The sequence below is a fragment of the Paramisgurnus dabryanus genome, chromosome 11 (assembly GCF_030506205.2).
Source record: "Paramisgurnus dabryanus chromosome 11, PD_genome_1.1, whole genome shotgun sequence".
NCBI classification, from domain to species: domain Eukaryota; kingdom Metazoa; phylum Chordata; class Actinopteri; order Cypriniformes; family Cobitidae; genus Paramisgurnus; species Paramisgurnus dabryanus.
Window position 1 is genome coordinate 27,844,348 of NC_133347.1, and position 21,323 is coordinate 27,865,670.

General features: G+C 35.9%; 1 protein-coding gene across 1 annotated transcript in view; it reads left to right on the forward strand.

Annotated features, from left to right (window-relative positions):
- The window catches only part of bin3 (bridging integrator 3), a 78,766-nt gene that overhangs the window by 15,366 nt on the left and 42,077 nt on the right, over positions 1-21,323 (forward strand). Inside the window, exons 2-5 of the mRNA XM_065247673.2 lie at positions 7,142-7,190; positions 10,486-10,526; positions 15,312-15,373; positions 19,038-19,174. Coding sequence (XP_065103745.1) covers positions 7,142-7,190; positions 10,486-10,526; positions 15,312-15,373; positions 19,038-19,174 — 289 coding nt within the window. The remainder of the gene's footprint in view (positions 1-7,141; positions 7,191-10,485; positions 10,527-15,311; positions 15,374-19,037; positions 19,175-21,323) is intronic.

The window sequence follows — 21,323 nt, forward strand, 5'->3', positions numbered from 1 at the left end:
TATTGTGCTGTGTCTATGTTAACAAGTTTAACAAGATATTCTGCCATTCCTTAAGAAGAAGATTACATAGGTCTCAGTCAGTGTTGGACAGTAACTAGTTACTAGTAATAATATTACTTTCCCTGGTAAATAGTAGTGTAACTAATTACTAAACTTTTTTGTAATATATTACTGTTACCATCCCAAAAAATGACTAGTTACTTTTTTGTCACAACATCAACAACGCAGGAAGCTAGCATTTTTTTTTGTTTTGACAACATGTTGGTTGATTCCACCTGCTTGAGCACCATTGCAGATTTTAGTATATATCAGGGGTGGGCAACTCCTGGTCCTGAGGGCCACAGCCCTGCAGAGTTTAGCTCCAACCCTAATCAAACACAGCTGAAAAATCAAATTGAAGTCTTCAGGACTATTTGGAAATGACATTCAGGTTTGTTCGATTAAGGTTGAAGCTAAACTCTGCAGGACTGTGGCCCTAGATGCCCACCCCTGGTATATATATTACTGCTTTATTAAATTTCAAAAGTTGTTTAAAAATAGTTGTACTTTTCATTTATCTGTAACTTTCATGGATTCACACACTGGGAAAAAAATTCAATTGCCTAATTTTTGGGTTGTAATGGAAAAGTAATGTAACTAGGGGGCTGTTTACACTTGGTATTAAGATGTGTTTTCATCGATCAGATCACAAGTGGACGAGAGAGACACATTACGTTTACACCTGGTATTTAAATCAGTCTCTTTTGTCCACTTTCGACCGCTTCTGTCCTGAATACTGTGAGGGGGTGGTCTGTGAGACGGTGGGCGAGTCTCTCTGCTGTCATTCAAACGCGAGCGGGAGTAATTATGTGTTTATATGGACGCAAACTAATATAATGTCGGAGTCCGCTGCTTGTTAAGCAAGTAAACATGCTGCACAGTGTTGTACGTTTATATGTTGGAGCTTTCTCTGAATTTTCAGCACAATTGATGAAATAGGATCGCGCAACTTTCACGCTTTCAAAACGAAACTACGGAGAACACCTGCAGTAGTTTTATCAATGAAAAGCTAAAAATAGTGCTGTTCACCATATGTTCACTCCAGAAGTAAAAAAAAAAAACGTAAAACTTGGGTTTAATACCTCAGATTAGATAAATGGGCGGAGAGAAGGCGGTCGCATTTGGCTATCCGAACACATTCAACCACATTTGCGTTCCGCAACTCCAAAGCGATCCGATCGAAAGTGGTTTCGACTACCTCTGGATGTGGTTGAAAGTGGTCGAAAGTGGACGCGTTCAAAATGTTTTGAACACCGTTTACACCTGGCATTAACGTCGTCCACTTGTGATCCGAGCGACGAAAACGCATGTTAATGCCAAGTGTAAACAGCAGTGTAACTAATTGCTGTGAGTAATAAGTAAAGTAATAATATTACTTTTGAAAGGAGTAAATACTTATGAGTAATACATAATTTTTTTAGAGAGTAACTAGCTGAACACTGGTCTCAGTGAAGTGTCAGTCTTTGTAAATCAGTTAAGGTTGGGCAACACATTGACCGCATCCACTACTATGAACCTTTTTTTAACAATCGCCACTGGTCGATTAAAAGCTCTTTTTGCCAGGCAAATATTATTTCCAACTGCTAGTGAAAAACAGAAAAATATGTTGTATAAATGTGCAATAAAAAAAATGAACTGAAAAGATCATATCATGAAATTAGGACTGCCAACTTGGGGCCATATTTACTAAACGAGGCAAATTAGCATGAGAGCGCAATTCCAAAAAAGCGCCAATGGGTGATAAAATATCTACAGTTAATTTACTAAAAAGGTGCAAATTAAATAGCATGGGCGCAACAGTTCACTTTCATAATTTCCAATGCAATCTACTAAGAGCAATGCAAATTAGAGCAGGTCCCAAATAGGCAGAGCTGTGACTCCTTAGGTGCAGCTCCTTCAGTACCACACAACACAGGTGCAAATGTGGACTGTGAAATCCCAGCTAACAAACCCATAGGACAAAAAATAATTAATAGTTTCAAGAAGTTTACACCTAGCATTGCGTGACGACTCCTAGTTAAGGGATCCAAGTTGTTTTTTATTTCCTCCTACAAATTAAAAATATATGGCCTGACAAAGTATATTTTTGGATAATTTGCAAGGCGTGAATACTCTCCTCCCAAAAGTTTTGCGTCTGAAAGGGAAACTCCTACGAATGCACATGCAATAAGGTCAGTCGCAAAAATAACTAGGCCACACCTTTACAGAGCTAATTATCAACTGCGCGCTTTTAGTTAATTTGTCGTTTTTTTAACGCTAAAATGATGGTTTGCGCTGACACAAGCTGTTAGTAAATCTGGTGTTGTAATTTTGAGATATTTCTTTTATTTAAAGAAAATTGTTAAAAAACTACTTTGTTAATTCTCCGTGCTATTCATAGTGGATATTAGACTTTCCTTTCATCTGAGCCTTTTAATTTTAAGATGTTTATGTTGTGTTTTAAGCATTTTAAATGCGATGCTCTTGGAGAGATGCTAAAATAGGAAGATGTAACACAAAGACGCCCGTCTGCATGTGTCTATACACCGACGATTAAAAAAGGCCAGACAGAATACAAGAACTCGCCTTATGTAAACTGCCAGTTAGTCTAAAATAGACAGGCTAACATTTAAGTGAATAAATAGCACTATAAAAATAAACAACAGAAGAGGACCTGCTCAAATATTATCAGTTTTATTAATTTTATTTATCTTCATTTTTAAGTATAAGTTGGCAGTGTTACTGATATTTAAGTTCTGTTTGTGCTTAACTTGTTAATATTCGTCCAAGACCAATGAAACCACATACAGGAGATTTCTCTTCCCTTACATATATCTGTGCGTCATACAATCATCAATTGTTTAAGTCAAAGTGACCTTTTACCTACTTGTGTCTTTATTTTTTTGTATTTCCCCATCATTAGTCATATAACGCTGAATACATTTAAATAGACTGTCATAGGTTGTAAATCTCTAACACTTGTTGAACATGAACTTGCATCACCCTCTGTAACATCACGACTCCACTCCCTGAAGAGCTTGTTTTATTCATCTGTATAGTATCTCTTTAATGGTGCATTCATTAATGAAACATGCCGTCTATATTGCGCCTAAATATTATCTAAATTAAAAGGACACCAACTTCATGGCTGTTGCTTTTGTAGGGCTTTGGTGGAAGTTTGAAATGGTGATTTTGTAGAGATGTTGGGCTTATGGTCACACACTAAAAGCGTTTATTGGAAATAAGGGTTCTGTTAAAGTTGAAAGGGTTCAGATTAGGGTTGGGCGATGTCCCCATAAATTGGCAGTTGACGATGGTTACGTAAACCATCGCGATGGACGATGATATCGTTAGGCGGGGGGTATTTTAATTTTTCGTTATTATTCGTTATTATATAATTATTATTCGTTATTTTACTTTATTACTTCCACTTAAGAAGAGTTGTGCACTTTTTATTTTAATATATATTTTACATAAATACTATTCTGTACTTAAAATCTATAATTTTGTTATTTTACTATCCCAACTAATGTCTCTTTCCTATAGGTTGCACATAAGGGGAAAAAGTAGCTTTAATCCACTGAAGAAGAGTTGTGCACTTTTGAGCACTTTTTAATCTCTTTACATAAATATTTTTTTCTTTTTAAAAGCTATAATTTCATTATTTTACTAACCCAACGACTCCTCCGCGCTTTCCAAATTTTGCACGTAAATATCTGTGCATATGTGCCACCAGCAGTACTCCGTCAGAGAGCGGGTCTTCAGCACCGCGGGGAGCAGCCAGCACTTCAATCCGCAGCTTATTAAAACAGGGCCAGACACATCTAAATTTAAACATGGTCTGTGAATGTAAATCCCGCGTTTCGGTCGGAGTGTTGTTCCCATTTTCTTGTTCTTGACGTTCCCTGAATTCTGGGTTTATATCTTAATCCGCCGCTTCAGTGCAGTATAGCCTCAATGTAACAATGAGCACGATCTCCCGAGACACTACAAAACGCTACTAATAAATGATTAATAGCCTATGGGCTGTTTTCTTGTACAAAATTAAATATTTTAAGATAAATGTACAACATGTAAAAAGACAAGATTCTAGCAATGTCAAGATTAGGGATGGGCATTTTCCAGTAATTTACTAATTTTTTAAATATTTAATATTTCGAATATTTAAGCTCTTAAAGAACGAATATTCGTTTATTTAAATTATGTTAATTAAGACATGCGTGTTTCGTATTTTTCATTTTGTCATAATTTCACAGAAGGCTTATAATTAGGAAATATCCACAGCAAGCTAAACTTATATTCTGTATGTATATATATATTAAGTTGAAAACATTGTAAAAAAAAATATATATATATATTTTAAATTCTTCTTAAAAAATATCCTTCAGATAAAAATGCGTTAAAACTTAATGCGGAGCGAAGTCTAGTCAAATCCTTAGTTTCAAGTCGGTCGTTAGTATTAATTCATTACTGTTTGATGTTACATACATTATATTATACCAAATATTATACACTAACCCCAAATCTAAGCGAAGTTTGAGGACTTGCGAAGTTTAAAGTTTGAGGACTTGACAAAGTAGGCTATCATCATTTAAACAGACTCAAAACACCAAGAGCCCGGAGCAAACGAAAAAACACATCTACATAACCGACTGCTCAGTCGCCATATAAATATCTTCTCAGTTTTGTTTGACGTATTTGTGAATAAAGAAAACCCTATTTATCCTACCTGCTTCGGTGAAAAGCCCGTTCTTCTGACTAGATACAATAATGCCGGTGCTGCGGAGAAAACTCTTCCTGATGATGGTTATCCGATAAAAACAACAGACGGATTGAACAAGATTGAAAATCTGTATTTAACATTATTTTACAAATAACGTAAACTTGCTCGATACATTATTTTTGACTGTGCAAAGTTACTAACGTTAGCTTATTTTAACAACATTTTACAAAGACGGTGCTTTGCTTTAAACTGCCATGTGCAGTTATCCGGTTCATTTTCGAAAGAGCACCGCATATAATAAATGTTCTCCGTTTCATTTCGTTCTCCGCGTCTGTCTCGGTATTAACAAAATAATGTAGACTTTATAACAGAAAGCTTACAAATCTCTCATGATGTGTTGATTCGGGCGGCGGAGAAGCACGTTTAATAACACGTGAGCGAGCCCTCACTGAGCCAGTGGCCAAATACGGCGCGCCGCGGACAAACCCGGAGATAAAATGAAAAACTTAAATTCGTCTGCAATCTGCATTGCCAAACAATCAGAAATACATACAAATTAATGTTCATGTATATTTTACATTTAAGTCTGTAAAAGACAGTATAGATGAAGTGAAAAAGCATTAAATAAGTTGTTACCCTTTGGTGGCACATTAAAAACAAACAAACAGTCGAATAGCATTTTTTAATTTCGAATTATTATTGCCATTCGAATATTCGAATATCCGTGCCCATCCCTAGTCAAGATCAAATGCCTGACAGGATATTTTCACAGACTAACACACGTCACGTCTCACGTCTTCTATTTAATTTATAGAGCAATTCACGCAAAGATATTAGGTTAACTATAGTCTATATAGAAGAGAGTAAGTGTATGTGGACTCGCAGCGGAGTGGGGAGGGGGCGTGGCATCACGATGGTGTCTCTCCATCGTGATGTCAGTCAACCATCACGATGGACGATGATGTCGTCTATCGGCACAACCCTAGTTCAGATACCAATGGATGATAAAACTAAAAGTTTATGTTAGAATTAGAAGAGGTCTAGCAGAACTGTTGAACTTCAGAAAACCATTCTAAAGTGTTTCATAAAGTTGAACCAAGGCACAAAATTCTCCAATTCCGGACAGCTGACAACTTTAATTTACAACTTTAACAGTTAATGGCAAAATCAAATATTTTATATACAATTTAATTAGCACAATTTATGTTTATAGTTGAATATTTCATAGTTGGTTGGGTGAGATTTTATCTGAAGACAAAACCAACTGTCGTGACCTGACTGAAGGACTACCTGTAGGCGTATCAACATTTTTTCGTTTGGTTAGGAAATCAAACCAAAGTTAACATGCCTTAACACCCACCCTTAAGGAAGGTTTGGGTGTCAAGGTGAGGATCTGTTCAGATTTGTAACGGAGTGAAATTAATATTTAAAGTTTGTGAGAGGAACGTTCAACTGAACCCTAACAAAGACCGTCCCGAGTGTACATTTATAGATTAACACATGATGTGCATACTGTATGTATTACTGATGAAAAACACACAGGTGGTTTACATTGTTCCCTTTTAGAAATTGTTATGATTGGTCACTCCAATTACTATGAATAGGGGGCAATGCAATTCTAAGTATGGGGATAAAAGTCCCACCTTTAAGTTAAAATAACCAATCAGACTGATGATTCTGTGGAGGACGGACTCTATAAAGAGTCTCGTGAGGTGCTTGCCAACCTGTGCGTGTGGTTAGTAGCTCAAACAACCTCGAATAAAAGTGTTTTAGGGCAGTTTGAGCTTAACTCTTTCCCCGCTATTGATTAGTTAACTCGTCAATTAAGAGAAAATGCTTCTCTGCCAATGACGAGTTTTTCCGGCAATCCGTATTTTCGCTATTATCCACCAGGTGGTGCTCTTACCCAACTTATAAAACCCGGAAGTATCTCCTTAGGGCAAACAGTAAAACTCAGTAAAAATTATAGTATATTAACATCACAACCCACAGTATTTGAAATGAACAATTACCTTAAGGTTCATGTTTGAAGGTGTACTCTGGTGTCATCATGCTGTTTGCATCCCAGAGCTTGTATGAATGCATCATGTGTACTGTACATATGTGTAAGATGTGCACATGTAGACTCACCCGGCAAAACACAACCAGACCTACGGTGGGGACAGCCACTTCTCATTACTCGTATCCGCTCTTGATGGCCTCTTAGAGGGATTTATGCACTCCATATGTTAATGGATGTACTGCTGTGGTTTCTATAGTGAACATCTGAATTCTTCATGTAATTCAAACTTTTTACCTGATGTTTTTGTCATCAAATAAGCCTTTGTAAACTGTTAATGTTTTTTTACTAAGGTGTCAGATAAGAGATTGAGTGTTAATTTTGTTTTCTGATTTTCCTAGGATTCCTTTCAAAATAGGACAACCAAAGAAACAAATTGTTTCAAAAACAGTAAGTACTTTTTTTTTCTCTGTACATTCATTGTTTTGTTATTGTGTCTTTAGCGGCACCAAACCTACTGGAAAATAATGCCTCTTCTTATCTGCTATTGGTCAGACAAGAAGATTGTCAGGTCTTAAAAACAGTTAAGGGCAAAACAATGCTTTTTTGAAAACAGTTCAGAATGCAAAACACTTGGCAGATCGGCAAGCCAATACTGATCTTTGGCTAAATGGGGATCAAGGCTGCAACTGGTCTGCACTGAATCCATATCACCAGACACGGGGTTAATCAAACTGGCCGATGTTGTGAGTCAGGCAAACGGTTACACATAAGGCATTAAGAGCCAAAATCGAAAGCCAGACAGAGATCGGGTACCAGAGAGCCCTCCTTCCATAATCCTGGATAGAATTATATTGTAGAGTCCAGGGGCCTCATTTATAAAGCATGCGTACGCACAAAACGGGCTAAAAACGTGTGTACGCCACTTCCCACGCAAAAGTTGTGATCTATAAAGAAAAACTTGACGGCAGAATGTGCGCACCTGTAAGCAAACTCTGACCCATGCGTACGCACATTTTTGGAGACAATTAATGGGAATTGGCGACACAGATAGCGAGAAAGTGAACTGAAATCGGATTGAAGAAAGTAAATATGACAAGAATTATTATAAATATTGATAACACACATATGTAATTTCACTCTATATCATACGCTAAATCCACGTTATCATGATGATGAAATCCAGCATTGTTAGTACTGACTGATAATTGTTTCTTATACATCTTGTAAAATTCAATCTTAAATCAAAAATCATTTTAACTATTTAATCAGCGCTGTCTCAAGGTCACGTTGTCCACTACGGGAGCACGATATGAACCAACAGATGGATAGCATCAAATATCCATTACATAACTGCAGAACACAGTGTAAATAAACTAAAGTTATACTTAATTAATGTGCATTTTTAATCATCAAGTGTCAAAGTGTGAAAATACAGCCATCAAGCTCCCAGACAATCGTTTCTCTCTATGCTATTGTTATTCCTAAATATGATGAAAACCTGCATGAAGAACCATTACATTAAAATAAATATTTACTCACGTGCACAAGTTAATGCAAGTCTGTTAGGTAAAAGGAAATTACAATTTATGTTTTTAAGTTTAAATGATTTATTTTTATATGTCTGCTCTTTGTGTAGCAGAGGAGAAAGCTTGTGTGGCTGAAGAACAGTCCGCATATATCAGACGCGTGCGCAAAAGGAGCAGAAAACACATATCTATTTTATTTGATTGATACCTCTCATTTATGCTGTGATTTTGGCATATATAAATGCTTCGGTGATCCTGTAATGCTGCGTGATTCCAATGCTGGAGGTTTACGAAATGGCTTGTGTTTATTGGCTGGGCGCATTTAGCTTACGAACTAACAATTGGATCCCAGTCTCATTAATATGAGGATCAGCATTCAGGAGGTGATTTGCATTGACTATATATGGTTAAAAATGGGCGTGTATAGGGTGGGATGTGAGGCAGATTCACGTACGCACATTTTCAGGTGATCTGTGATTTATAAAAGGAATATTGCTTGCTGGTGTGCCTCTTTTTGGCTTTTATGCGTATGTAGACTTTTAGTAAGGATCCTACGCACAGTTTTATAAATGAGGTCCCAGAGCTTACTGTATATGCATTTCTAGGGTTTCCAATACAGAGAGTATTTAAATCATTCAGCCAGCGCAATTTACTAATGTTTGCATGTGTGATATTACTGGTATTTGCGCCATTATTTAACGCCGAAAAAATGATCTCTTAAATCATTTTGCACCTTGAATTTTTAACACGCAACGTTTATTTGGAATGGCAGCGGAACATATTATTTAAAAATATTGTTTGCCAAGCCATGTTATTTTTTATTTGCTGGATGAAATAAGTCACTAAAGTCACACAATACCAGGTGTTTCAAAACTTTTGTAAACCTTCATTTTTGTCCTCAAGCTTTGTAGGCGGCTGGGATTTCACACCCCAAATTTACATCTGAAATGTCCGTGGTGCTGAACTTAAGCGCATCAGGCTTTAGTAGATCACCCGCGCATGAGTAGCATCAGCTAATCTCTAAACAAATTTTTTTATAATGGGTTGGTCATTATGGAAATCAGCTTTTGCGCCTGTTATTTTATTGTGCATTTTTAGTAAATAACCCACAGATATTACCACTCCCATTTGCGCTTTTCTGGAATTGCACTCTCTGACCTTGAGGGAGGTAAAGGGATAGGTCACCCAAAAATAAAAAATCTGCTAAAAACCACACCAATCATAATGAATGACAGAAATAAACTGCAGTCGCTGTTTTCAGAGAAGCTGTCAGTAATTACTGTTTGTCTGAGTGTTACTGCCCTTTACAGTCTTGCATTGCAAGTTCATTTACTGTAAATGCCTTTCTTGTCTGTTTATGTATACTGAGCAACCCATCAGAAGGATTGTTTGTGATAATGACAGCATGCCACAGACGTTTTACATAGACTTTGAGAGAATAGTTATTTAATAATCTCAAGACTCTTTCAGGTAGACAGAACATTTTAAAATTAGGATGTTTACTTTGTCTAGTTTGGTACCAAAAGTATTTTGAGTCCTTGTTTAAATGATATTAGTGCATCATAACTTCTCTGTTGTGGACTTTGCAGACATCCGTATCTGCGAGTGGGTGTCCTGATCTCTTCCTCCCTTTAAGGAAGTAAATCATCCTCTCATTTCTTCTTCTCCCTCATCACCTTGTTTCCCAGCTCGCCTCCTTTCCTGTTATGCCACACTTTTATGGTCACCCGTGAGCGAGCAGGCCACAGGCCGGACACCGGCAGCCTGCCTGCCCAAATATTGTTTATTTACAGGCTTTTCCCACCAAACCACAGGACAGGAACCCATGCTTCTGCAATTCTGACATCATTTAACCCCCTACACACAGCGGTAGGGTGGCATGGACACAAGTTAATGTGGCAAGAGGAGTACCACAAAATTACAGGACCTCCAAACGAGTGATTGTGCTTGCCCATTTCCAAAGTCTTTTTTATTTGATCCTCTCGGCGATCTTTTGCCTAATAGCTTAAACATCTTAAAATGACATACAAGTCGCTTTTTTCTGTTGGCTACGTGGATTTTCGATCTCAGCTCTGCCTTGTAGATCCTGTTTTTGTGATTACACACCCAGGAGAGCGTTTAGAAAGTAGAGCAGTTTGCCCACACGATTTTTAAAGAGATTATTCTATCACTTTGTCTCGTTCCTCTCACGTATCTTTATACTTTGTCTTCCACAGGTTGAAAGAGACTTTGAGAGGGAATATGAGAAGCTCCAAAAGTAAGTTGACGTGTCCAATGTTTTTTCTTTTTTGTAGTTCTGTTGCCCACAGACTTTTGAATTGTATCATTAGCTTGCCTGCAATTTCTCACCAAAAGGTCTTACTTTAAAAGAAGACAAGCATATGAACATTTGTTTTCCCAACAGGAACAAACTCTGTCATACTGAAGCATGACGTTTGATTTTAAAAATAGAGCGACATCAGATTTCATTTTGATCAAAACCACCATGGTGGTCTAGTTTGTTATAAGACCCTAACACAAAATAAGTGATTCTTTTTACCAAAACAGTGTACTGTTGTGTTGCATTTTTAGTGCTTCAGGTGATAGCCTGACTTGAACTACAGAAGAAGCATCTTTTTATAATATAATCGCAACATAGATTCACCCTGGCTCAATCTACCAATGTGTTTTGTCCCTTACTCCTGTGGTTCCCAAACTCCCAAATAAAAGTAAATAATTATTTTACATAAGAGACTATTTTAACTACATAATCTTGGCATTGTAAGCATATGATAAAAAAAACTTTTACATTTTTTTATTGGTTACATTTTATGCATCTTTATTTGAACTTAAAGCATATCGGATCCTGCCCACCCCCCAAAATCTGGTAGGTTGGAACCACTGTAATACACCAATAAAGCAGGTCATGAAAAATTATTCTTGATAATCTTTGTTATATTTCACTTATTCTTAATAATTAAGAAAAAATAAAACAGTGGTATAAAATATTTTGCTCAAAGATGATAAAGCCCATTTTAGGCCAGTAAAGATTTTTGACATTATTTTCATGACACCTTTCACCATTTTTCATTTATAATAATATAATTTATCGTTATATAATTAGCTTTACTGTGTATATTTCTTACAAATTATATATATATTTACATATTTACTTATTTATTTACATATTTATTTATTAATTTATTTGTTTACATATTTATTTATTTGTTTATTTGCATAAACATTATTAAATTTATTTAAAACTCAAGATTTATATATCATAGTAGTATTTGTTATTGTTTTAGAGTGATGCTGCTTTAATGTAATATTTTTTTAAATACTAGAATGTATTGAGAGAATGTGATGAGAATAACCATTATGAATAATGGGTCTTACAAATAAAATAAAATGTGACCCTGGGCCCCAAAATTAGTCATTATTAGGTTAGCTTTCTATTGATGTATGTTTTTTTAAGATTAGGATCATATTTAAAATTCTGGATTTTAATAATCTAAATATAAAAAAAATCACAATTTAAGTTGTCCATATAATTCCTTGGCCATTGCATTCACTCACAAAAATAAAGTTTTGATATATTTGCTGTATAAAATGTACAAATAAATTTCATCAATAAAATAAAACGTAATATCCTAATGATATTTACTTAATATCCTAATGATTTTTGGCGTTGACATAAAAGAAAAATTTATCATTTTGACCCATACAATGTATTTTTGGCTTTTTCTACAAATTACCCATGCGACTTATGTAAATATTATAGATAATATGGTAGTTGGAATAGTGGGCATTTGAGGCAATGCTTGATGATAGTAAGATTTTTATGGAAAATTTGGGGTAAAATAAAAGCTGAAGATGTTGTTTTATGAGATTCATCCTCACAAAGCCAGTTCATACTACTAATCCAGACTTAATGTGAGGGGCAAGCCTAGCATTTCTGTTTTGCACGCTTTTCATATCCACTTTCTTGTTAAATCAGGCCAAAAGTCATTGGTAGAGATCTATGTGCATTGTGTCTCTTCGACTAACCCTGTCCCTTTAGTTTCGCTTGTGTAGGTGTAGTCCCAGTACAGAGAGTTAGAAAGCGCATATCATACACACAAGCTTGTACGGGGTGGGCACAGACATGTAGGGGCCTGAACACTTGTTTGAGAGGGCCGCACCTCTGCTTTGATTGCTATCAGAACGCCTCTAGTTATGTAACTACACACACCCCAGTGCTCAAATACATAATGTCTGTTGTCTTCGTGAAATTTGTATTTATTTTTTGGTTGTGGTAGTGACGTTGGGGGTTGTGGTGGTGTCAAAATCTACTTCCCAAGACGTGTGCCATGGGTGAAGCCATTGTTGCCGTATTCATTCGGGATTGTGGTCAACGCTGCTTATGTAACTTATTCATTTTACACAAATGAACCATAGATTTCTTTGTAAACCAGACTGCTTAATACAGCTATAATATAACTGATCTGTTGTCACCCTACTGTAAAGTGATAATTCAAGTAATATATTGAAATGTTCTCATTGTTTTCCTTTGTTATTCTACACTTTCCTGTTAAATCAAAGACTATAAAAAATGTAAATGCTGGGATCAATCAACCAATCAATAAATTAAAATGTAATGTAAAAAATATTGCTTTTTTTGTTACATTATCACATAGTGAGGTCCAGTGGGGGACGAAAGCGGTTAACTATTCTTAAAGCTCCCTTAACACACGCTGTTTCTGCTTATATCATGTTAATATTGAGTACCTTTATAATAGTATTGCATTCCTCATATGCAGATAAATGCATTTTTGTGAAGGATGTTGATGATTAAAACATACACAGAGTTTTTACTGTTTGCCCTAAGGGGTTGCTTCCGAGTTTTATAAGTTGGGTAAGAGCGCCACAACACTCGTCATTGTCATTGGGAAGAGTTAATACGTCAAAATGCATGAAATATCTATAGACCCCCCCCCTGCTATATATGCCGAAAAACGTCATATATTCTAAATGACATTTACATTTATTAATTTAGCAGTAGGGATGCACCGATACCACTTTTTTGGAATACGAGTACGAGTACTTGCATTTCAGTACTTGCCGATACCGATACCGAGTACTTAATAAAAAAAAAACATGTTTTAAATTTACAGGTAACAGCTTTAGTCATATAATTTAACAAAAAAACAAGGGACTAGTTTTCCAGTTTGTTGTAAACTCTGCCTCTTTTGACAACACGAGGCATTAACCCCTTACACGCCGCTCAAACATAGACATTTCTCAGACCGTGGTATCGATCCCTGGTATCGGGGGACTTTTAACGAGTACGAGTACTTTAGAAAATGTGGTATCGAGGCCGATACCCGATACCAGTATCGGTATCAGTGCATCCCTATTTAGCAGATACTTCTATCCAAACCAACTTACAAATGAGAAAGCATTTAACAATTGAATAGGGAACTAACAATAAAAATAGTCTTAATAATGACTGAATTTCAAATTTTGTGTGACCTAATCCTAAAACCATGGTAATAAGGTGGTAATTTTTTTGTTGCGATTTTACTGTTTTTCTATATAAAATCATCTTATATATATATATATATATATATATATATATATAATGTAAAGAATGATCAACTTTGATGCCAAAGAGTAAAATTAAAGTGAAATAAATGACTGAAATTAAACTTTTATGCTCCAAATCTCATAATTTGATTGAGACTGACTTACTTTCATCAAGCAAAATGAATAAAACTTAATTTGATTTCCGTTCGCTGTACAGGGATCCCTAAAGATGCATTGTTTTAACATCTTAACCACCACCCACTCCCCAAATTTTTTTCCTCCCTCGGCCCTTATACCACGTCAGAAAGTGGAGGTTTGGTGATAATGTGTTGGCTTGTGACCTGCGCTATCTCCAAATGCCATTCACGTGTTGCGACGAGGCGTTTTGGTAGCACGTTCGCATGCCAGACGTCTGGAGCAGCTGGGCCAGTTCTACTCTATTAGCACCTACTGTAATGGGTCCTTTATCACGTCTTGTTAAGAGTCTCTCTTTCAATTCGTTGCCAGTTACCCATGATTCCCTCCTCCTTTTTATCTTTTCAAATATTTTTTTCCATAATATACTTTCCCACACTCTTTTTTTTATCATCCCCTGTCCTTTTATTCTTTTTTATTGTCACAGTCCAAATAATACTAAATTTGCCACTGTTCTGTGGTATTCCTTAATCGCAGTAATAAAGGCAGTGAGAGGTGGCTCAGAGGAGACCCCCAGTCCATGTCTAATTTTCCACCTAATTGATTATAATGAACAGCGGTAGTGCGGTAATTGCAGTTGTTAACAACCCCCACGGGTGTGAAGGGATCGCTACAGCGAAAGACCCTGTGAATGATCTCCTCTGGCGCTCAGAAAACGCTACAGTCGCACAAAAACATGAATGGATACTTACAGATGAGCTTTTTAAAAATAGCACTGGTTGTTTTTTCTCTGGTTTCAATTTGATAAGAGACATTTGATACTATAATATGACAAGTTGCTGTTCAGTTCAAGTCTAATTAAAACAATTACAACTATTGGTTTTACAGGATCCATATGTTCACTGCTAAGTATTTCTGTAAATAGTGGAAACTATTGAGCGTAGCAATATTTCCATTAGAAGAGTATCATTAAAGTCTCTGTGGGAAATCATAATTGGTGGTGTTTGACAAAGCAGGCATTACTATTATTGTTATTATCGCTCAGAACTGGAAACTATTAAACTGTTTGGTGTGTCTGTAAGGTTGTATCATTTCTGCAACTAATTTGAATGATGGGTCATTTCAGCTTGATGGGAAAGCGTTGACTTTTTTTCTAATTGTTCAGACTTGGATTTTCAAAAGAGTATTTGTATAACACTTTTTATATTTTACAGTGTTGAAAAGGCAGCAATAAATCTCCTTTAGAGTGGTACCCCAAATGGGATATCTAGCATTGTTATAGAGGGTCAAGCATAACCTTTCACCTTTAGACAATGTTATTTTTTGTGTCTTGACAACTAATGTTTCATTGCATTTGTTTTAGGTTGGAAGAGCAGACAAAGAAGCTTCATAAAGACACGAAGAAAAGCACAGAGGCTGATTTAGGTTTGTGATTTCAATTTGTTTTTATTCTTCCCCTTCTCTCAGCTAATATAAAACTACACCTGTAGGATCAAGGGCATAGTTTGTTCGTTAAGGGTTGCTGAGGGCGTGGCAATCAAATGGGCGGGGCGTATGCGTCATAATGAAAATTAGAATATTTTTATTTAAAACTTAATTTCTTCAAAATTATGACAGAAAATGAACAAATACTAGATTATTAATGAATTAAATGGTTTACCTCTAACGAGAATAGCTGCGTGTTGAAGTGAAACTAAAGGGTTAATAAACACAAACTAAAGCAGATGATGTAGAACGTCTGGCGAACGATGATAGATTATTTCCCACTATTAATTACATTATCTTAAAGGAGTGTTACTACTGTAGCATGTAAAAATGCACATAAATAAAGTGAGCCAGAGCGCTAAACAATTATATCTCATCAACAGGCACGTGAAACCTAGCTAGCAGGTTGCTCAAACAACAAAAATCACCAGATAACTTACTTTAAATTTGCAAGAACTATAGACTAATACAATAACAGGAGTAAATAAATCCAAAACATAAGTCCAATTACAGTTCTCACGGACACGCGTTTTATCAACTGACTATCCTCCAGACATGACGGACCACGTCATTATCTCATTTCGGCCGTGTGGTGCGCGTGCACGCTCGTGGTGTGAAGCGCGTCCGCGATAATCTCCGAGATGTTTTATCAACTAGCTAGTTATCCTCCAGACAGTGACGGTCCAGACCAGGTCTTTCTCATTTTGGCCATGTGGCGCGTGTCCCCGCTTGCGGTGTGAAGCGCGTATGCACTATTCTCTGAGATGCACTTGACGGCCTTTTGTGCACCGAATTTTATTAATTTTTTTGGAGGACCTAGTTAAGGCGGTATGGTTTCCAAGCTTAGGCAGGCCACCCGAACTGAAATGTGCTGCTGGAAACCCTGCAATTTATAGTCACATGCGTAGCATGACGCACACCTCGGCAAAAAACACGGACCAAAAGCCGCCACTAGAACCCCTTCAGGTCAAACAAATCAGAGTCACATTTCTTTATAGGCATTTCCGCTCGCGACTATAAGAACATAGATGGGCCACGTTGAGGAGTGATTTAACTTAAACTGCAACAAAAGTCGTAAGCTGCTGCTACTTTGGGTTACACACGTGGATACTGCCTACTAGCGGTCTGCATGTGTAATTGCAAAAACCGATGGATAGCCTATGGCGTCGAGGATAAGCCATAGGACCTGCGCTTAACTATAATGAATGAAAACCATCAAACCTTGCATCATCACTTTTTGCAATTTTTGCGCTGATTGACGAAACAAAATTTAGCGTACTACACTTGGTAGATGGAAACCATGTTTTATATTTATGCGACTTGCATTGCATTACAAGGTAAACATTTTTATCAGTATGTGTGTTCTGTAAGAATGCAATAGACACATTTTATGCAACCCATATATATATATTTTTATGTGTACGCAAGGGTCCGCGGATGCATTTTTCGTCATCAAAAGGATTTTTGAAACCGCATACATTGTATGTGTAGGTTGCACACACACATACAGGAGAATGTAGTATGTAGCCTAGGAGATGCTTTGCATTTTGTCGCAATGCGCATACGTGCACACATATGAGTCAAATAAATATACTTTGCAAGACTGTGTGTTCGAGGGTATGCATAAGTTTATGTACACGTAAAAAAGACTTTAGTGTTGTGTAGTGTGACTAAAACTGATTTTTTTATCTGTCATGGTAAGTAACATGTGCTGTGCAGATTGTCCGAACTGCACTTCATCTGTTGATCCAAACCTCAGGGAGTCATATCAGCGGTCAAACACATGAGTGTTACACATTAACAAACAAAAGCCTTCTGTCTAGAAGTTAACAAAAGGTCAAAAGTCACAAGTATTTTAAGATGATTTTAGTGTTGTTTGCAAATCAGTGAAATTCAAGGCAATACACCTGCAAAAGAACAAAGATTTGCAACCCAGCTTCACAAGTCGGTTTCAAGCACATCGGAGAGGATCGTTTGAGAGTTGATGAATATTCACTAAAGGCCTCTGACTGTGTGTACCGATGCTTCAATAGTGCCAACACCAATTACAGTCCGTCGCATTCCCTGCCAGAGCCGCTTAAAGTCAGAATGCTGATCAGATGAGCACGTCAGCGTCAATCCGGATCAGACGCACACGAGGCAGGAAGCCAGATAAAACATCCACCCCTCATACCCCACGTCCCCAAAACAGGCCTTGATTTACTTCAGCTAATTGGGGCAAAGTCATGAAAGAAGGAAAAGTTTTTCATTTTGGTCCCTATGTGATGAAATCTTTTAAAAAGGATTGTTTTGAGAATTATGAATAATAATCATAACTTTTAAAAGGATAGTAATTACTAATAATAAGACAATGTGAATGTCCTTTAAGATTTGGCAGGCATAGAGCTTTTGTTTATTTTTTTCATATTGTATAATAAAGCTGTATCAACATCTTTTAAGCAGACCCGTTTAAAGTTGCAAAGGACCTCTATTTTTTTCATAATTTCCCAAAAATAAGTTTACAGTTGTATTGTTTGTTAAACTTCTAATAGGGCAGACAATTATAATTTTCTTGTTTATTTTCAGCTATGTTGTTCTCTTGATATATCATTAACACTTTTAACATCTGTTTCATATCATTTTCCAATGAAGATTTGCCACAAGCATGTCATTTTGCCATATGTTCGCAAAATCACTTAGGGTTCCTGCAGTACTTATGCCAACATTTTGAAATGAAAAAAATCTTCTGGTTTGTAATTTAAGCTTTATGTCATCCAATAAAGAGCAACTGACCATTAGCACTAAAGCCTGTTCAAAATGTGTAATTGCAATATCTTGTCTGCGTTAGCGGTCTAGCAAGCTAATAACTTTGTACAAAATAGATGCATGCAAAATATTTTTTTAAATAAATGCTTACAAAAAATAATATAATGAACTAATATTCATATTGCAGACACGTCATTAGTTTTGTGTCATCATCTGCTTTACAAAAAACAATAATTTTATTTTTGAAAATGATTAAAATACCTTACGAAATGTAGTTTTTTTAGTAAAAGTGTAGTAATCATGGCTTATAAATTATAATTTTAATGTGTAATTCAACTATGTATGTTCTTTAGAAGAAATTACTTAACTTTACACAGTACAAAAGTGGAAAGGGTACAGTATATAAATCATAAAATGACACAAGCAATGTGTAGATCTCACCACCTATAACCTAATTTATATACTACTATATGAAACATATCATTTAAAAGACATCAATTGTAATTTTAACAACGTTCTAACTACATAAATCATAACGCAATCTTGTAGGAATTGTAATAAGGCACTAAAAAAAACTACCCATGAGGAGTTTTTCAGCCAATGGGATCACGCGGGGTTCTAGGGGGCAAAATTGCCAGGGGCGACAGAATTGCTCATGACACAGTGGTTGGATAGTGCAGATTAAGGGGAGGTATTATCCCCTTCTGACATCACAAGGGGAGCCAAGTTACTGGGTTGATCTTTTTCACATTTTCTAGGTTGATAGAAGCACTGGGGACCCAATTATAGCACTTAAACATGGAAAAAGTCAGAGTTTCATGATATCTTTAATATCATAAAGTTGTTCTTTGTTTTTTAGCCATGTCTAAAGCAGCAGTGAAGATCTCAGGGGACTTGTTAAGTAATCCACTATGTGAGCAGGATCAGGAATTCTTGGATTCTATGACCGCTCTCGATACAGCCATGAAGAGAATGGATGCTTTCAATCAGGAGAAGGTGAGAGATCAGGGGTATTTTCAGGCCTGGTTGGAGATTTAAATTTTTAAGGGGGCTTAACGTTAAACCGAAAAATACACAGATTACTTGCTTTTGCCAGATTTATAGATAATATTTGCATAAGTATACTGCACAGCTGACTAAACAGACAAAACTAATAAAATGTTTAAAACTTTAAAAATTGTGATTATTTTAATTAAAATTTAATAATAATTTTCATACCTTTTTTTAAAAGAGCTGTAATCTTGTTGTTTTGACATTGAATTTCTTCATTAAGCTCCACTTGAACTGATATCTTAACGAATATCATAAATCAAAACGATGAGAATAGCGTGGATAAATGTTGGATAAAACCCCATTCCTATACTGTATTATAATTAAAATTGTACAGGTTTTGTGCTGTTAGCGTGCCTGTACACAAACACCTATGTGGGAAAAGATAGCTTACTCACAAAAGATGATCGTTTTATTACACACAGTCTAAATTTTGAGTCAAGGTTTTTGGATTTTACATTTTTTATTTTGAGAATCACACGAGTCAGGACTCACTGCTGACCTTACACACTGAACTGCGTTATATAAGACACATGCACTTAGCATGACAGTTAGCCAATAGAAATTGTTATCCAGCTACAGAAATCCAAGTTTATTATTTTCCAGTCCAGTCATCTTTTAGTGCAATTATTCATCTATACTTCATTGCCAGTCAGAGAGGCGTAGCCCTGTTGCGTATAAAATAAATAGAAAATAGCGCAACCTAATTTTCTGTCTTGATTTTAAGAAGTTATCTTTTTTATAAAGCCTTGTTTTTAAACCTTGCCATAAATACCAAAAATAAACTGAGGGGTCACCATTTAGATCTGAGGGGGCAATGCCCCCTTTTGTGCCCTTATGGTGCCAGGCCTGGGTATTTTGACAGAATTGCATTTTACTGCATTTGATAACTGAATTATTACAGTAACTCAATCAACCAATACAAATTTATTTCTAAAGTGATTTTTACATTGTTACATTGTTTTAAACCAGCTTAAAAAATAGAAATAGCAGAACTGTGAAAACTACTAATTAAATATTAAATAATACACTAAGTGATTATATTCTATGCGGAGATGGCAATAATGGTGTTTGTTTGAATGCAAAGGAAAGCTCATGGTGAAGGTTTATAATTTTGTCTTGGTTTTTAGAACTGAATTGGTTTGAAGTTCACTTATTTGATCAAGTTACTGATTGCAGCTGTAAAATTAAGCTGCTGTATTCTAAAATAATGGTTTGTTTAGTGTCACCTTGTTAAACTATCAACTATATGAAGGTATTTTTCTCCTGTGATTTTTGTATTTAATTGAAATGGAATTATTTTAAATTTAAATAATTTTGGGTTTAAATATAACACGCTACACTCCCACTATGACCAAAAGTAGTCTCTTATTTGGCAATGATATTCATTTGCATAATAAGCATGTAATGTTTTAAGCATATAACCCTGCCACTAGTGCTGGCTTACTCATCTCTGTGCCCACACGGAATCTGCACACTTTTCATATTTGCTGAGCTTATTATGAGGGAAATTAGTGAAATGCTGCAAAATTGACTTAAATAGGTTTAAAGGTAGCAAGCTTAACTTGTGAGTACTGTTGTGGTAGATGAAATTTGAGAGGCCTGGGTGATGTAGAACTTTATAAATGATGATTGTAAGCTTTAAGGCTTTCTGTGGAAATAACACATAACCCAGGTAGCCAAAAACTTAAATGTTTGATAACTCTTACAAACACATTTTGCCTACAGAACTCCTGAGAAGCAAATGTGTTTTTCAAATACTATTTTGTGTATTTTCTGATAGCTAGCAACCATAGTTCTTAACTGTTTAACTCTGTCACTCTGAAGTGTAAACTTGCAAATCTGTCAGCCTCTAAAGGGGAGTTACACAACACTGTTTTCCATTAAAAACTGAAAAACTTTCATTGATTTTTGCTATTGATTAACGCTACAACAGCATTTTGAGCGCCTAAAACTAAGTTTTGAAAACAAGCTTCAGTGTGCACGTTTTTTAAAATTATGTCTTTTATCTTCTCTTTGTAAACTACAAAAACACTAAATTATGAAAACTGTGATCAGTGTGATGTCATGTGCATGCGTATTATGTCAACAACTG